The following is a 16,717-nucleotide window of genomic DNA, read 5'->3' on the forward strand; positions in this document are numbered from 1 at the left end:
GAAGAGATTTCGGAGCTCGTCGAGAAACGAGGTATTTGTCGGCACATTGCGCCTCTTGCTACGATTTTACCTACTCCCTACTCCTACTACCATTGTAGACGCTGGTGTATAACGCTCATTCAAATCAGTTGATATGCGCGCGAACTCTGCACGTGCAATCATGTGCTCTCGTAGTTCGCTTCGCCGGCATCGGTGAATGTTACGTGGTTTGCGCGCTTTTGACAGCTTTTCGTGTTTACGTCTACGATGACTATGGAATCGAAACGCGAAAAATACTTCCTCTACAACAGTTTGTCGATTTTGCTGAGAGCTGTAGAACAGCAACGTACAACAATAGATCTCCGGAATGAAGCGTCGATCTTCGGCACCGTCGAACACACCGATGCGTACGTAAGAAATTTATTCCTGCTGCGACATAAAGTTTAGATCGTTAAATAAGTAATCATATTTAGAAATTTACATCTTGTTAATAATAACATGTAACTTTAACAGCAAAATGCGCGTCTCGTAAATAATGTGTATATGTCAAAATTAATTAATAAACGACGTCTTTTTTTAAATAAAAACTTCAAGATGTTCTCAATCACGAATTAATTCGACATCTTGTCAATACACTTTTTCTTTACAGATTCATGAACGTTGTAATGAGGGACTGCGTGTTTACAGACCCACGTGGGGATTCCTTCAAATATGACATGTTTTTCGTGCAAGCAAGGAACATTCGCTGCGTTCATATCCCACCGAATGTGAGTACATTGAAAACCGAATTTTTCTTCCCCACTATCTGGTAATTTTTTCTCAGCCAATTTGCATGAGCGAATTATTCCACGTTTAGGTTATAATGCTTGAAAGCAAATTCTCGTTCGCCTTCCGTCGATAGGACGAGTTCTGATATCAGGTTTTACAGTATTCAAAAATTTAGGTATATTTTAGTTTAGTATGTAAGGTTGCCCATGCTGACTCGAAAAAATTAACTTGCAACAACTGGCCAGTCTGTACTTCTAACAGCTGCCGATTGTATTAATGTTATAATTATTTGAATTATATGATATACATCTGTTTGTTGCAATTTTTATTGTATCGCAAACAATATACTGAGAGTAATTGTGGCTAGATCAGAGGTCTGGGTCTTTATCACAGTATTATCAATTTTTGTGTATCTAAACAAATAATTGAGAGAAAAAAAGTACTGTCTTATCAGTACAGTTCCAAAGCGTTTAAGAGGCCCATTAAGAGCAACATGAATGTGTTCAAATTTACTGACTATAATTGTATTGGCTTTGATCTGGATAACACTCTGCTGCGTTACAATATCACAAATCTGGTGTACATGGAATATGAGGTGTTAGCTAGATTTTTGGTGGATGAACGAGGGTACAGCGGGAAACATCTGTTACAATCTTTAACTGATGACAATTTGGATTTCATGCAAAAGGGATTATTGTTGGATTTTGAGAGAGGAAATATACTCAGGGTGAGTCCAGATGGTGTTATTTGCAGAGCTTGTCATGGGACACATTTGTTAAGTACAGATCAAATAAGGAAGATATATCCTGAACAAAGATGGGAATTTACTGATATCTTCTGTAACGATAAGCTGGCAACTTGGAATGGACCTTTATCTGAGAAAATAAGGAGCCTACTGGATTATTTTGCCATATCAGCGAGTATTGTATTTGCACGAGCTGTGGATACACTTGATGAAGAGCATAAATCAATTTTAGATAAATATAACGTTTGGCCTGACATATCAAATGGATTGACCTATTTGTTCTCTAGAGAACATTTTCAATCCGATAAAAGGATTTTTTGTCATCTTAAAAAGAATCCAGAGAAATATTTGCATAAATGTAGTACAGAAACAATGTCATGGTTGAAAGAAGTAAAAAAAATATCCGCAACTTTTCTTCTTACGGGATCAAATGCAGATTTTGTGAACTTTACCGCGAGTTATGCTCTTGGTGAGAACTGGAGGTCCTTTTTTGATATTGTTGTGTGTTATGCTAGAAAGCCGGGTTTTTTTATTAACAATCGACCGTTCTTTGACGTTGTGAACAATGATGAAACTAAAATTGTGTGTTAAGATTTAAAACAAGGTGGAATGTATAGCCAAGGAAATTGGACTGATCTATTAAAATTTCTCACTCATATAACGAAAGAAACTAAGCAGCGATGCTTATACATTGGCGATAATCTTGTACAAGATATATATGTACCAAATGCATTTGCACATTATGATACATTAGCTGTAATCGAGGAACAAATATCAGAAGGGATGATTCATCATGGATCGTCTCATCCAGATGAGAAAATTTTAAATTCGAAATTGCGGGGATCTTACTTTTGTTTGAAAGATTCGACAATCAATTTTGACTCTTTGTGGGAACATGTAACAAAGAAACACGCAAAGCTGTGTATACCAGAAATTTATGTAATTGTACAGAAATCTTTAGAAGAACCTATTCATTGTTTTGATAAAGGTGGAAAATCCTATCATGGATATTATCCTGCTAGACCACTTAGTATATCAACATTGTAATATAAGAATGATAATAACATGAGTATTGCCATTCCTTTACATTTGTAGCAAAAGTCACATTTTTTATATGAAAAACTTTGCTAAGGATTTTAAATACTTAGCATGTAACTTTTAAAAATAATTGACTAATATATAGCATATCTAAAAATATTCTGGGATTACTTTACATTATTGTCAAATTGTTTCAGTTTGTAATAAAAATATCAAAAAATGGTTCTTAAATGGTTGTTGCATTATATTTAATCATCTAATGAAAATGTATTATAATTTAAGATACGGATTATACCAGCTATCACGGAACAGTTAAAACGATTAGGAGGTCCACAAAGGGAACTGAAGGATACGAAACGCACATTCAAAACGAAACGCACTCAACAAAGACAACAAGAAGGCCTTGCAGCTGTAAAAAAAATTTTAGAAAATAAAACAGAAGTTGGAGGCGCAGAGTAAAAATAAATAAAACTTGTAATAAAGTTATAATTTATTATCTTTTAATTAGCATTTGATTTGGAAGCTAGAATAATATTAAGCATGTTTTAATATACACATCATTAAATAATGATTAAATTTGTCTTGTATATACTTTAATGATAAAAAACTTAACACTGTAATACTTTATATTTTATAATATATATATATATATATATATATATATATATATATATATATATACATATATATATATAAATATTTTTATATTATGTAAAAAAATACTGTGATTTATGTTATAAAAGCATTTAACCCTTTGCCTTTTACCCCTAAAAACAGATTCGTCAATAAATTACTCGTTATTACGTTATATGTTTACAATATAGGCAATACTTGGCGTTACAAATTGTTATACAAATTATTTACAGCTTAGGAAGGCTGTAAATATTTGTTCACATTATTAAATATTCAATTTACAGCACACCAGAAATATTTTTACAATTAAATATTTTGATAAAAATATAACAAATTTTTCATATATAGGCAAGATATTCGTTATTTTCTTTCAATAGCAATAGCGATACCCATTCCTCCTCCAATGCACAAAGATGCGACACCCTTTTTCTTTCCAGTTCTCTCTAAAGTATGTAATAAAGTGACCAGTATTCTTGTTCCTAAAACACAAAGTTGTATCATAAGATAGAAATTTCATTTTGGAGAAAGTTTAGGCATTAATTCACACATGCATACCAGACATGCCAATCGGATGACCGAGAGCAATAGCACCACCATTTACATTAACTTTCTCGCTATTTAATCCGAGTTCTTGAACACACGCAATTGCTTGCGCTGCGAAGGCCTCATTTAACTCGTAAAAGTCCACTTCCTCCTTTGTCCAGTTTGCTTTTTTCAACTAAAATAAACGGATATTTTTAATCATAAAATCACATTGCATTATGATAGTATAAAACTAGTTCAGAACTAAAAAAATACAATATACTAACGACTAATTTAACAGCTTCAACAGGTCCAATGCCCATAATCTGAGGATCAACTCCAACCTGTGCAACCGCAACAATATTGGCTAATGGTAAAAGTCCTTTAGTTACAGCTGTTTCTTCAGACATGAGAACTACAGCCGCTGCACCGTCATTTATACCAGATGCATTTCCAGCAGTAACCGTGCCATTCTAAATGTAACATGTATATATGTTTTATTTTATATAAACTTTTACAAAATTGTTTTGTAAAATTTTATAAAAAATATATGCGTACCGACAGAAATGCTGGTTTTAACTTTGCAAGTTTCTCCGCAGTTGTTCCAAATTTTGGAAATTCATCCTTAGATACAGTGATAGATTCTTTCTTGCCTGAAATGACTACTGGAACTATTTCCTTGTCGAAGTGACCAGCAGTAATAGCAGTCTCTGTTTTTTGCTGAGATTTACTTGCATAGTCATCCTGTGCTTCCCTACTTATTGCATACTTTTTAGCAAGATTCTCAGCTGTCATAAAGCAAATAGCAATAGAAAGGTATAATAATATTGATTTAGATTTTAAATCTTAAATTTTGCATAATTAGATTGAATTGCAATTATTTTGTCTTACCTGTTATTGCCATGTGAATATTATAGAAGGCATCCGTTAAACCATCTTCTAGAAGGGTGTCAATTAAATTACAGTTTCCAATTTTTACACCAGTCCTAAGATAAGTTGCATGCGGCGTTCTACTCATACTTTCTTGACCACCAGCCACAACTATATCATTTTCCCCTGATTTTATAGAAGAATAACCAGTTATAACAGATCTGTAACATATATGAATTATAATCTTGCATATTCAGAATACTGTATAGTTTATTGCAACATTATACAACATATTTTTTGTGCATACTTTAGACCAGAGCCACATAACATGTTTACTTGATAAGCAGGCACATGAATAGGTATGTTTGCATTTATCGCTGCTTGTCTTGCAGGATTCTGACCTTCTCCTGCAGCAAGAACCTGAAAAAACACATAATGAATAAAAATGTGTATTTTACATGTACATAAATTTAATCTTACTTGGAAATATGTATAATCTAATACTTTATTAATTTTTTTATACAAATGTAAGGTGACATACTTGACCCATTATAACTTCGGAAACATCTGTTCCTTTCAGTCCAATTCTTGCCAAACTTTCTTTAATAGCAATACTTCCCAGCTCTGACGCTTTCAATGAGGATAAGGATCCACATAGTGATCCTAAAGAATGAAATATGATTGTTATAAAATATACAAGTTTCATATAACTATTTTATATAATTATTTTTATATATATAAATATTATTATTTGTATATATAACATTATTATATGAATATACTTTAATATAAACAAAATATTTATTTTTTCTTTCATGTAATTTAATTTTTATGGTTAATATCTTTTTAGATAATTACTATCATTCCACAATTATAATACAGTATTTTATATAAGTATATGTAAACCTATTTCTGTATTATATATTTAAAATATATAACCTGGATAAATACATGAAATATTTGCATAAGGCTTATAAAGTTTTTCAAAATTAGCTGGTTATCTGACTTGTATAATATAAATTCTTTAATTGTTTAAACTTTCACAAAAAACTTTCACTTAAAAATACAAGCTACTGTACATAATTTTATTGGCAAGTTCTGTGTGTTATCCTTTATTACCTAAGGGTGTCCTGACTGCTGAGACAATCACTACATTGGAACTACTCATTTTTACAAACTGCGAGTAAGAGCAACGAAATCCACAAAAATACACACGAAGACCACCGCTGACTTGCGCTGACTGCCGCCACCGGATTATTTAACGGAAATATATTAGCGCTGCTGACATGCGTCAGGAGCGGCTGTATTGTGAAAGTGTGTCATGCTGAATGCCGAATGTGTACTTGCGCGGAAGAGGAATAAGAGAGAATTAAAAGGGCGGAGTTAGCGATCATTTCTGAGGTTATTTTATGAATTTTGGACATTTTCGAAAGAACATATGTTCTATAATATATATTTTTTAAATCTATTCAATGGACGATGTAAGAAAACTGAAAACGATATAAAATGGATATATATTAATAGGGAATGATGCAAATCTGTGACGTGATGTCATATGGTAAATGTACAAGAAAATGATTATTTTTTATTTGTGATTGTTAGTATGATTATTTTTTATTAATGGTTACATTAATTTCGTGGCATATGTTTATCGAGGCTATGACACAAATTTTTAATTTTTAACTAAAAATATGTTTGATAAGATATGTGAGCCGCTCAAAAGTCAAATTGACTAACTTAAGCAAAACTCCATCAATTTTTTTATTTATGAAAAGTTTAGCACCAATCAAGATTTGATACTAAAATTGTGAAAATTGTAAAAAGTGGAGTTAATCAATTCGGCTTCTGAGTAGCTCATATGTTAAATTAATTTAACAAATAGCATAAAATTTTTTTCTAAAAATAAGGACAAGCAGACTCTGTAACTGTTGCTATTATGTTTGAAATTATTTATTCATTTATTAAAACCGTGAAATCTATATTCTGAAAGAAATAAAAATGAGATATTGTTGAAGCTTCTATAATAATACAAATGCTGTGTTATTTAATTTACAGGAATACATTAAATTGCATAGAATACTGCACGAGAACTTAAAATAAACTGGATACAAATAAGGGTAGCGAGAAAGGTTAAAACTTAGAATATCAAAAGGTTTGTGAAAAATAGATAACAATCAGACAATACGAAAGTTACAATGCCGTTACTGAACAATATACGTGCCACGTGTACCGTAACACGAAATGTTAAGCAGATACATCCCTGTGCGAGCAGCTGACGCAGATGTCTCCATCGTGACACTGCAGGTGGCACTGCTGTGGCGTATCGGGGCGCCGCAGCGCGGCGACGGCTCGTTTGTTTTTACCCAGCGTGCATTGTGGGACAGTGACTGGTGCTAAGATGGCTGACAACAGGGAGGAGATTTCGGAGCTCGTCGAGAAACGAGGTATTTGTCGGCGTGTTGCGCCCCTTACTTGCTACGATTCCATCGCGTCGCGAGCGTCCGATGTCGCCAGGTCGCGTACATCACCGCGACGGCGCGTCGCGTTCCGTAATTGCCGTGAGACACGCGGCGCGCATTATCGCAGCTGCACGTCGCTGCGACCGAGAACCGCGCGTACGAAGCGCCTGAAAACTGTCCGTGGAGAAATCGCGCTCGCGAACCCGGTTTTTCTGCGAAATTTGCCATGTACAATCGTCCGGAGATTCCGGCGAAGCTCGCGATACCTCAGCGAAGTCGCACCATCCGTCCGCGGTGGCTGTCATCGCTGTCGTCCGTTTGCTCTCGTCGTCGCTTATCAGACGTTCCAGCCAACACGCGTTTGACAGCACACAACTTCACGGTCGTTCGGTCGATCTGTTGATCGATCGAATCGGTTAGCCGAATCGGGCCGACTCCGGCCGGCCGAACGTAATCGCATACTATGTGAATAATTCTCGAGCCCGCGCCGCCGGGCTGATTACTCATTAAGGTCACGCGCTGACGGCCTTGCAATTCGCGTCGCCGCAACAACGTTCCTACCGACTGCTTGAGATTACCGTTATCTGTCTCCGTTTGTCTTAGCTTCGCGATTTCGCTATCTTTTCCCGCCTCACGCGTTATCGCAGCTATGCCGCGATCATTCTCGAATTTAATACCGGTTGATTCACGTTTACACCTACGCGCTCACGAAGTGTGCTTATTGCACCGCCGTACGCGCGGATCGGACCGATGTCGCGGCCTCTCACGCGGCACGTCAGCCGCGCGTGAGGTCTGCAACGTGCTCTTGCCGGCCGTTCGCTTTTCGTCATCACTGGATTTGTCAGCGTACTGTAGTCATGCTGTATTAACGCGTTGAATTCGACCAGCTTTGTTGAATTCAAACATTCGTGTATACATTGAATTAACGGTTATGTTCATCACTATCTCACCTGTTTGAGATAATTTCACTTCTATCGATGACTCATAATTCTTTAAACATGTAAATGTATATTTTATTTTAATGTCAATACGACATATTCAAAATTAATGTGTTAAGAAAGTCTAGGACTGCGCTTTTAAAAATTTTAACAATTCGAGCTTTAATTCATTCTACGATTTAGAGTTTTTATTTGAATATTATAAAGGTATATCAAATTGAACGAAATAAGTAATGGCAAAAAACTTTTAAACTAAATTTGGCTAAGAAATAGACTCTATATTGTTGAAAATATTCTGAAGTAGCTGAAGGAGTAATTCTGAGGATCTTTATATATATTGACATAGACAGAAACACTCTCGCCAATATATCAGGTTTCTTAAAAAGTATCGCTATAAAATTTCTTAGATAAATTTTGTAGATATCGATTGGTATTACATTTCTTTATTTTCTAATACTATAGCAAGTTATGAGGTTGATTATTTTAAGCGTCACGTTTACATTTTCTTATCTTCTAAAAAATTGCAACTAGGATATTCTAATATAAGATAGCAAGATGGTTTTAGAACTGCGAATTCTTTTCGCTACTTATATCTCAAACTTAACATTATTTTAACATATAACTTATACATCTTATCTTAAATATCTCGAAAATAAAATGTTTGATTGAGAAATATCTTTTTTTCTAAATATTTTGAAGGAAATTTTATAATTAAAAAAGAAAATATTTCTCACTCAAAAAGTTTCCATTTTCGACATGTTTAAGATAAGTTATGTAAGTTATAAATTTTAAAATATTTCTCAGAGATATTCCCGGATGTCTAAACGTTAACAGCACTAATATACATTCCATTTTTTATCTTAAAATGAGACAACCTGGTCAACAGGTAAACTTATAAATGATCCAATATGTTAAACGAAGCGATTGCACCAAGCTGACACGTCGAATGAATATCATGCGATAATCACTTGATATTTCTGATACAATCCGTTACGTATAACAAGATTAACTGTTATACGTGTCCAACGATGCGCCGTATCCCGCAACGATGCATGTTTTGCACATCGGTTCGGTGCACATTCATATACGATTCATACTTGAACTTCTAACTTCTGGAACGAACATCTATCTTTTATACTCTCCGTCGAGGCTTGACATCTAAATTACACAACCGCGAGTGCTAATCAACGATAATCAATTCATATACTTATTACGTCGCAATTTCCATTTCGTGTCAAAGATACTGTTTAGATAAAATTTTTATGATACTTTGCGAACTTGTCTGAAAATAACGTTTTGAATGCGCATGCACCTTTATGAGATGAGATGCTCTGAAGCAAACAGCACGATGATTCACTTCGGATTTTCTTATTAAACGGAGCATTTGGTTTGATCAGGTCATACAGTCGTAAAGTTGTGTTAAGAATTGGCACGCCTTTGTTTCGCGTGACTGCAGCTTCGATTCCCCGCTGATATCCGCGTGATCTACTATAGATTACCGTGATTTCAGTTCTGTTGCATTATTGCAGGATATCAATCAGCGGCAATAAGCAGTTCAATAACGAACTTGACATTCCGCGAAAAAGCTCTAACAGGTCATCCTTTTTTGACTGTGCTATTTTCAATTTGTTTAATTTCTAAATCCTTTAATTCTGCAATTATAATTAATTGTTAATAATCTGGTTTTCTCTAGTTTTTATGGATTTTTAAAATAATAAAAATTGATTATTAAATTTATTTTAATCTGAGAATAGTAAAATAAGGACGAAATAACTTAAGTGATTAATATTGACTTATTTGGACAAAAATTTATTTGAACTTCAAAGAATTAATTTATTGAAATTATATATTTAATCTTTCTTTTTTTTTTTACTTTGTAAAAGTATTGTCGTTATAAATGTTAAACTGCATGTGTGAATTTGTTTAGAATCTTCTTCTCTTTTTGAGCACTTTACCATTGTCGAAAATAGGTCTAGACACAAATAAGCTGTGTGTCCCAGATTCGAATGTCGAAAGAAGGTGCGCCATGTAGGATTAATTAATATTGATATTTTGTTATAAGGTCACATTATTAATTCCATATCTGAAGTAAAAATACACGAAGTAACATTTTATTGATATTTGCCAGTTAATATTATTAATATTATATTTTGAAAATGAAAGAAATGTATATTTTTATACATTTATAAACAGTATAAAATCTTGTTTAAAATATTTTTGCTTTGGAATTAAATCAACAGATTATATTTATAGATTCAATTTACATAAAAAATTATTTGACATTAATTAGAAAACTTAACGTTAACTGCATTTTAATTTTTTAATGACTTTGATACAAAGTGCATGGAAATGTTAAATAACAGTTTTGACACATGCATATTTTAACTCATGATGTAATCACCATTATTCAGGAATATTTCGCTTTTGCGTGAAATTTATTATACAAATATAGGAATGTTTATTTATTATTCATACTTATTAGCCATACATAGTGCCGTTAAAAAAGGTTATAGAATTCACCGAACAACTCCATGCGTGTGCATGCGGTCTCCACATTGTAAATTACATCGGTCGTATCCGCCAGATGGTTTCACGTGTGCCGGTATGGTTCAGCAGGTTTTTAACGGAAGTCGGTTGATTACGCGCAGAGGGACATGGGACCCCGAAATAAGTTTTAATCCGAAGACAATTCTAATTCGAAATATTTTTACTATTCTTTACATAACGATTCTATACTTTGCAGTACGTTCATAACGTTTATGACGTAACTTTGCGTCAGTTACATTTCAGTCGTTCGAGCCGAGTTTCACGGTCAGTTCACATCTTAACGAATCTTTTCTGAATATACATACATTCATTTTTCTGTAAAACAGAGAATTATGAAGAATTTATATATTTGTTACCTGACTTATTCTAATTTTATTTTTATTCAAAATTTGTTATCAGTATTTCGTACTACATAGTGTGTTAAATAAACATGCGTTATGCGTTATTTTTTATTGTAATTATAAGGTAAGCTTATCGTACTTTACAATATGACTTATAAATATTAAATAATATTGATGTCAACTTTACATTATGACCTTCATTGAGATGCAAAGTGCTTATGCATTCGTCAAAATGTTGAATATATGTTTTATTCAATCTTTAGAAGAGAAGAAAGACAGAGAAGATAAATATAACTTTCGAATAATTTTCGTATTACTGCATTGAATTTCTGCATTTATTTCCGTAATATTCATATTATTTTTCTTCAACTTACAATTAGTCATAGTCTGATTGGATACACGTTTGTATTTTGTTTACATCACGCGCGTGTTTTGATTAATTTTTATAAGTTTAAAAGGAAACCGAGTCTAGTTTTAATAATGCAACACATATATATGATATAATTATAAAATTTCAACAATTGAAAATGAAACAATATTTCTACTGTAAAGTGTCGTTCTTCAAAGATAAACAATGAATAGAGAAAGCGGTGAAAATCAAAAGCGTAGTTGTCGGAGCGCAAAAATTATAAATTAGTACAAAAAAAAAACATTTCGGCGAAAACAGTATCTCGCAACCAATTAAAGATAACTCGCGACTGCAGGCAAGTAAAAACAACGAGATAGTAAGCAGTTAAAGATGATTCATAGCATCAGGCTTCGATTGCCGTAAGCTTCGCAGTTATGACGGTCTATTATATCGAGTAGCTAGTTTCGTCTCTTTCATCAAGACACTGTACAAGTCTGTTGACTCGATCGACTTGAGGCACAACGTTCGCACCCGTGTTTCAGATTGATAGTTCTTTGGCGTACGAGTAGCAGCCGTGTAACGAAGGCGCTTAAGTAGGTTGCAGTTATTTATTCTCGTAACACCCGTATGACTGCCTCCTCTCGGTAACGGTACGGCATCATCATTGTTCGCCCCCGTCTCTGAAGTTGCGTTTCAAAATTCGATCATTTATTACCGGCTTTGATAATTCCATTCCGCTTTCCATCGTTAATCCCTCAATGTCGAATTCCCGCGCCATGTACTTTCAAAAGGCGATTTGTTATAATGATCGCACGCTAGAGTATCAGCTTCATTCTAGTTCCTTTTAATCTTATATGCACCGCATGCCACGTGTATTCTCTCGTATTTATCTTCATCTAAATCGAGACATTGATACGGCTTCAAGTCGTGCCAAAATAACTTCTTTTTGGCGCAGGTTTTGTTTCAGTATTATACATTCCTTCATTCAAGATTTAAACTTTCTATATACACGTGGGTATCGTTTGTACAGGCATCAGTTCGTATGACTCTCTTATTAAAAGCGATATCGGTGACAAATTATAATTTTCGAAGCAGGAGATACATTAGGCTAATTCGTATTCAAATGACGAGTCCGATTTGCGTGATACTTGGACTGCGTCAAGGCCACGTAGTCATTGATCGTGCCGGCATCGGGGGCATAATAAACAGGAAACGATGTGGAACGCTTTAAATTGGTCGACATTTGCCGACTACGAGTCGAATCTGTAGAGGGAAGTGCTCGGTTTAATGAATTGTCCGCCTCGTGTGTTGCACTGATAGGTGCAAGTCCACGCGCGAATTGTAAAGCTCGCACGCGGATCGCTTAATGTAGGTGGATCGATATTGTAGAATCGTGACTCACTACTTCTCGAATCTCGTTGCCTTGGATATACAGATATGATGTATAAATTTTTCCAGCGCAACTTTAATCGCGCCAGAAATCTATGACTGTGTTGTTTTTTTATCTTCACTTTGTTATTTTGTTATCTATAGATATAAACATAGAACGTGCTAAAAAGTTTTATCGTTCACGCTAGTATACATAAAAGATACAATACCAGTTTTTGAAGATCTAAGCAGGAGAGACGGTTTTATATATACAAACCAAATTTTTCTCAAGTATCCCTTTTTAAAATGTGGCAAATATTTATTTAGTAAAGTTATATCGCTGTTAAAATTTTATTCAGGACAAAATTTTTCTAGAAAGCAAAGTTCGCAGTACATGAATAATAATAATAAATTGAATAATAATATATTGAAGAAAACAGCTTCGTAAAGTTCGATGTCTCTTCATCACTGCTTGCCTCTTCATTTATATTAATTATCATCATCTCATGTCGGTGGAATAAATTAAGATTTATTAAACGAGAGTAGATCGGGTCGTGGTGGCAAGCTAGTGTGAGAGGATATATAGCAAGAAAATTTGCATTTCATACATCTAACATTTACCATCTCATCGCGACGTATCACGGGCTCGCATCGTGGTCGCCGTTCTCGCCTGTCGACGCGCAGCGTCCACCAATTACGGCCACGGGCAACGCAACGCTACGTAATACGCACTAATTATTTTAACACCGTTACGTAATCATCGACCGGACGATAGTTTTCGGTCGGTGTTTTTTTACCGAGCAAATCGCTGTTCCTTGAACGCGACGATCAACCGAATGAAAGAAAAAGAAAGAACGAGCGACTGAATAAATATCTATTTCAGCTCCGCTTATCGCGCTGTAATTATGCATAATTGCTCGATAAGATCGATTGATCGATGCGTCTCGCTTGATTATCATTGTGGGGCTCGTTAATAAACTGAAAAGCGCGTTACTTACATTGGACATGAGAACGTGTCTGCTTGAATTAACAATCTGTGATTTCGCGCATTCCCATATTTGCATATCCACTTCCTATACGAAGCATCGCGTGATTTTCTGTCTCTCTCTCTTTTTTTCTCTTCCTATTTTACATAAATGCTTTCACATCTCAGATTTCGTTTCGTGGCATAATCTTGAGTAATCCATTATAGACAAACTTGAAGTTTTTTCACTTTTACTTTGAAATTATTTTTTTTACTCTTGCTTTAAAATCTTCTTTATTCAATTGATAACGTGCAGATAGCGTTAGAATAAATATGTATCGTAAGTTTTCTGTTGTATGCGTATTTATCTGCATTTTTATTCATACATTTTATTATACGTTTTATTTTTTGACTGTCACGTGTCATGATAATATTTCTCATATCTCGCTTTTACTATCTTAAATATCTTGCTTATTTATTTCACTTAAAAATACACAGCTTTCTTCTCTCCTCTCCTTCAGTATTAACAGCAATTTCTGATTTGTATTTTTGGTTATTGTCCCCTTTGTTTCGCGGCAAAATTCGACTTCAGTGATATGCCACGCGATAAGCATATCTTACAAGATGTTTCAGTCTTTATTTCGTCTTTGCCGTTATCATCAATGAAAGTCGTGGGTGATATTTGCTTATCGAAATTTTTTACGAAACGATATCTGTAATATTATCTGTTCTATTTATTATCCTTAGCATATGTTTTTATTTTCTTATACGGACAATCTTCAACTATCTTAAATCATTTTTTTACTCTCATATCTATTTTTAATATCACGAAACAAGCTTTGCGAAGACCCACGATATGAAGATAACAATCGAAATTAATGCAACAGTATAAATGTTATTTTCGACACACGATGTTGTGTGATTTAAGTAGATTGACGTTTGTTCAATACTTGTAAAAAATTCTTGCCGCGATAGTAACATTTCCAAAGTAGGTATCGCTCCCAGTTTAGAATAAACTGTGCTCGATTTACTTGAAAAGTGTCGAGGAAGTGTCGCGCTACATCGCTATGCAAAGTGGGAGCGATCTCTCGCGTCGTCGCCGTCTATGTGTGTCCGTCGTTAGAAATTGCCTCGGAGGAAAGTCTCTCTCTCTCTCTCGCTCTCTCGACGGCGCTAGCGCGAGAAACTTCTTCGCGGTCACGTTTTCACACGTCCGTGCATTAGACGCGCTGCGCGATCGCATGACGGGGCGATCAGCCCCGTTCCTCCGATTTCTATGCACGCGTCAGGCACCATCGGTCATTTGTTGTCCGCTCCGTCGAGCAATTCTGCTCGTGATCGTTCTGTGAAAGTTCCGTCGTTCGTTGACGCAGCATGTGGTGTACTCGTGCAGTATGAGATCGTGAGTTATGCTCGCGAGCATGGTAATTACCCGCAACGCAAATTTTTTACCTTTTCTCCGACACCACGTGGCAAGACATTCCCCTTTTTATCGCGACAGCTTCGCGTGGCAAAAATATGCCTTCTGTTGGCTTGCGCCGATTAGTTGAATAGATAAAGTGTCATGAATTATTATAGTATACGAATTGTGTTTGTAGATAGCAAAGATAAAATAAACATAATAAAATTACACAACATTAAAGTTGATTTGGAATTAAATAGAGAATTGGTCTTATTGATATTATTGAACGTAGATCATGAAAGAAACTGTTAATTTTCAGTCGGATAATTTCGGAAAACGTGAATAATTTCTTAGAATTTTATAAGAGATGTGTCTCCGGTTCTACAAAATTGACTTGCTTAACTTCTTACGTGGAGGAATATTCCGTGGATTTATACCACGTGTGTGCTGCAGAAATAGGAGTAAGATTCATCCAGCATTAACATGGATCTTGCGTGCGCTTTTGACACGTTGCTTGACTCACTGGCATATTGCCTATTCAATGTCGTCACGCGTCGTTTTGAACTTATAGGTAGAAAAGAAAATGCTCAACTGTAGACGCAATTTCCGTTTTTTTCCTCGTCTTTTTCTGCAACCATAATAACAGAACAAATTGTTTTACTGCTTTCCGGATGCAAAGCGCGTGCGAGCTGCGTGCATGTTCTTATCATTGTCACAAATCGATTCGCCGCAATATTCTATTCCGAGTATTTCCGTTTTTCCTTACCATCCAGTAATTTCACTGTAAATTGCATTTAACTTTTAAATGCGCGATATTGTAGGCAAGGCTATAATCTCGACGGTGTTCTTTTTTCAGCGTTAATTTTTGTCCATTTGATCGTAGCGTGTTTAAAAATGTTTTCGGCCATATATTTCAGAATAAAAGTATTTTTGCTTAATTGCAATCAATCTGTTGAATTGAATCTCACGATCAAATCCCGCATTCAAAAATAACGTGGTAAAAATAGTGTTCTAATGTCGCCGTGACCCTTTCCAGGAGCCGTTGCGACACGTCGTCGCGACGTCCGTTATATTACTTTTCGCTCGCGAGGACGGAGGGAAAGAGATACAAACGGAAGGAACAGAGGGGGTGGGGAGTCTGCGGTGCATCGACTCGGGAAGAATAGGGGGGGGTTGATTCATCGTTGAGGCCGCACTCGGCTTCACGCAGCCGTAGAACGAATCTCGTCCGTCTCGATCCTGGATTCGTGCGCGAGTCGACCAGCCAGTTACGCGTCTTCCACGCGAAAGTCAAGGACGCGACGACGAGGTTCCGGAGTCTTTCTGACCTTCGCAAGCGCGCGCGCGTGCACAATACCCAAAGTCGATCGTGTGTTTTGCCGAGGTCAGTGCGTTTCTAGACACCGTAACGAAAAAAGGGGGGTCTCGCGATTATTAAGCTGAAAATCGAGCTTCTGCGGGTGTTTGGTCTCTCAATATTTTATTTTGCCGGGCAACTCCGCGTATGTTTAGATTTTTTTGCTGCTTTAGTCATTAATTTTAGTTGTTGCAATGGATTAATTTTTAGAAGATCATACAAAATATATGTTGGGGAAGTAAGAGGTAAATACGAATCTTGTTATGATGAGAAAGATTTCAAATAGAAAATTAATTGCCATAAAATATCGTCAAAGAGCGCATCTTAACGATTAGTAAATTATACCTGTTTATCAAACATTACATCATCGCATAAAATCATTATATTTCCATCACACATTAGCTCGTTATAAAGTGAAACATAATAGCGAGTATTAC

The 16,717-nt window shown here is 35.3% G+C and overlaps 3 protein-coding genes across 22 annotated transcripts in view; 2 read left to right on the top strand and 1 right to left on the bottom strand.

The window, feature by feature from the left end:
- The first annotated feature begins 242 nt into the window (after positions 1-242).
- LOC105669064 (U7 small nuclear RNA associated Lsm10) lies at positions 243-3,508 on the top strand. 2 transcript variants are annotated; one of them, XM_012361806.2, is made up of 3 exons: positions 243-386; positions 629-746; positions 2,813-3,508. In XM_012361806.2, exons 1-3 carry the CDS (start codon positions 247-249, stop codon positions 2,987-2,989), a joined length of 435 nt encoding a protein of 144 aa, XP_012217229.1. In that variant the 5' UTR covers positions 243-246; the 3' UTR covers positions 2,990-3,508. The 2 variants fall into 2 exon arrangements, with proteins under 2 accessions (XP_012217229.1, XP_067213092.1); XM_067356991.1 differs by lacking the exons at positions 243-386; positions 629-746 and adding an exon at positions 753-1,961.
- Positions 3,307-6,884, bottom strand: LOC105669059 (acetyl-CoA acetyltransferase, cytosolic-like). 2 transcript variants are annotated; one of them, XM_067356977.1, is made up of 8 exons: positions 6,777-6,884; positions 5,097-5,218; positions 4,863-4,975; positions 4,577-4,776; positions 4,244-4,473; positions 3,973-4,158; positions 3,719-3,881; positions 3,307-3,642 (listed from the first exon to the last, which is right to left on the bottom strand). In XM_067356977.1, the coding sequence occupies exons 1-8, from the start codon at positions 6,844-6,846 to the stop codon at positions 3,524-3,526; spliced, it is 1,203 nt and encodes a 400-aa protein (XP_067213078.1). In that variant the 5' UTR covers positions 6,847-6,884; the 3' UTR covers positions 3,307-3,523. The 2 variants fall into 2 exon arrangements, with proteins under 2 accessions (XP_067213078.1, XP_012217224.1); XM_012361801.2 differs by lacking the exon at positions 6,777-6,884 and adding an exon at positions 5,675-6,368.
- The window catches only part of LOC105669058 (MAP7 domain-containing protein 2), a 159,625-nt gene continuing 149,767 nt past the window's right edge, over positions 6,860-16,717 (top strand). For 5 of the 18 annotated variants that reach the window (XM_067356842.1, XM_067356856.1, XM_067356878.1 and 2 more), the window contains exon 1: positions 6,860-6,999. Coding sequence is in view for 8 of the 18 variants with exons in the window: in XM_067356859.1 (XP_067212960.1) it covers positions 6,954-6,999 (46 nt within the window). In the remaining 10 variants the exon portion in view is untranslated. Of the gene's footprint in view, positions 7,000-16,119; positions 16,526-16,717 lie in introns of those variants that run through there. The other 13 variants (XM_067356859.1, XM_067356888.1, XM_067356907.1 and 10 more) reach the window with 7 other exon arrangements.

This window comes from Linepithema humile, chromosome 1 (genome assembly GCF_040581485.1).
Source record: "Linepithema humile isolate Giens D197 chromosome 1, Lhum_UNIL_v1.0, whole genome shotgun sequence".
NCBI lineage: Eukaryota > Metazoa > Arthropoda > Insecta > Hymenoptera > Formicidae > Linepithema > Linepithema humile.

Bases quoted from the DNA above. Each gene is read 5' to 3' on its own strand.
- LOC105669059 (XM_067356977.1), bottom strand. From the start codon at position 6,846: ATGGAGACATCTGCGTCAGCTGCTCGCACAGGGATGTATCTGCTTAAC. The intron at 4,777-4,862 runs GTATGCACAAAA...TATATGTTACAG, and splicing joins TTATGTGGCTCTGGTCTAAA to ATCTGTTATAACTGGTTATT. The intron at 3,882-3,972 runs GTTAGTATATTG...CGTTTATTTTAG, and splicing joins TTGAAGCTGTTAAATTAGTC to TTGAAAAAAGCAAACTGGAC.
- LOC105669064 (XM_067356991.1), top strand. From the start codon at position 1,241: ATGAATGTGTTCAAATTTACTGACTATAATTGTATTGGCTTTGATCTG. The intron at 1,962-2,812 runs GTGAGAACTGGA...TTATAATTTAAG, and splicing joins TACCGCGAGTTATGCTCTTG to ATACGGATTATACCAGCTAT.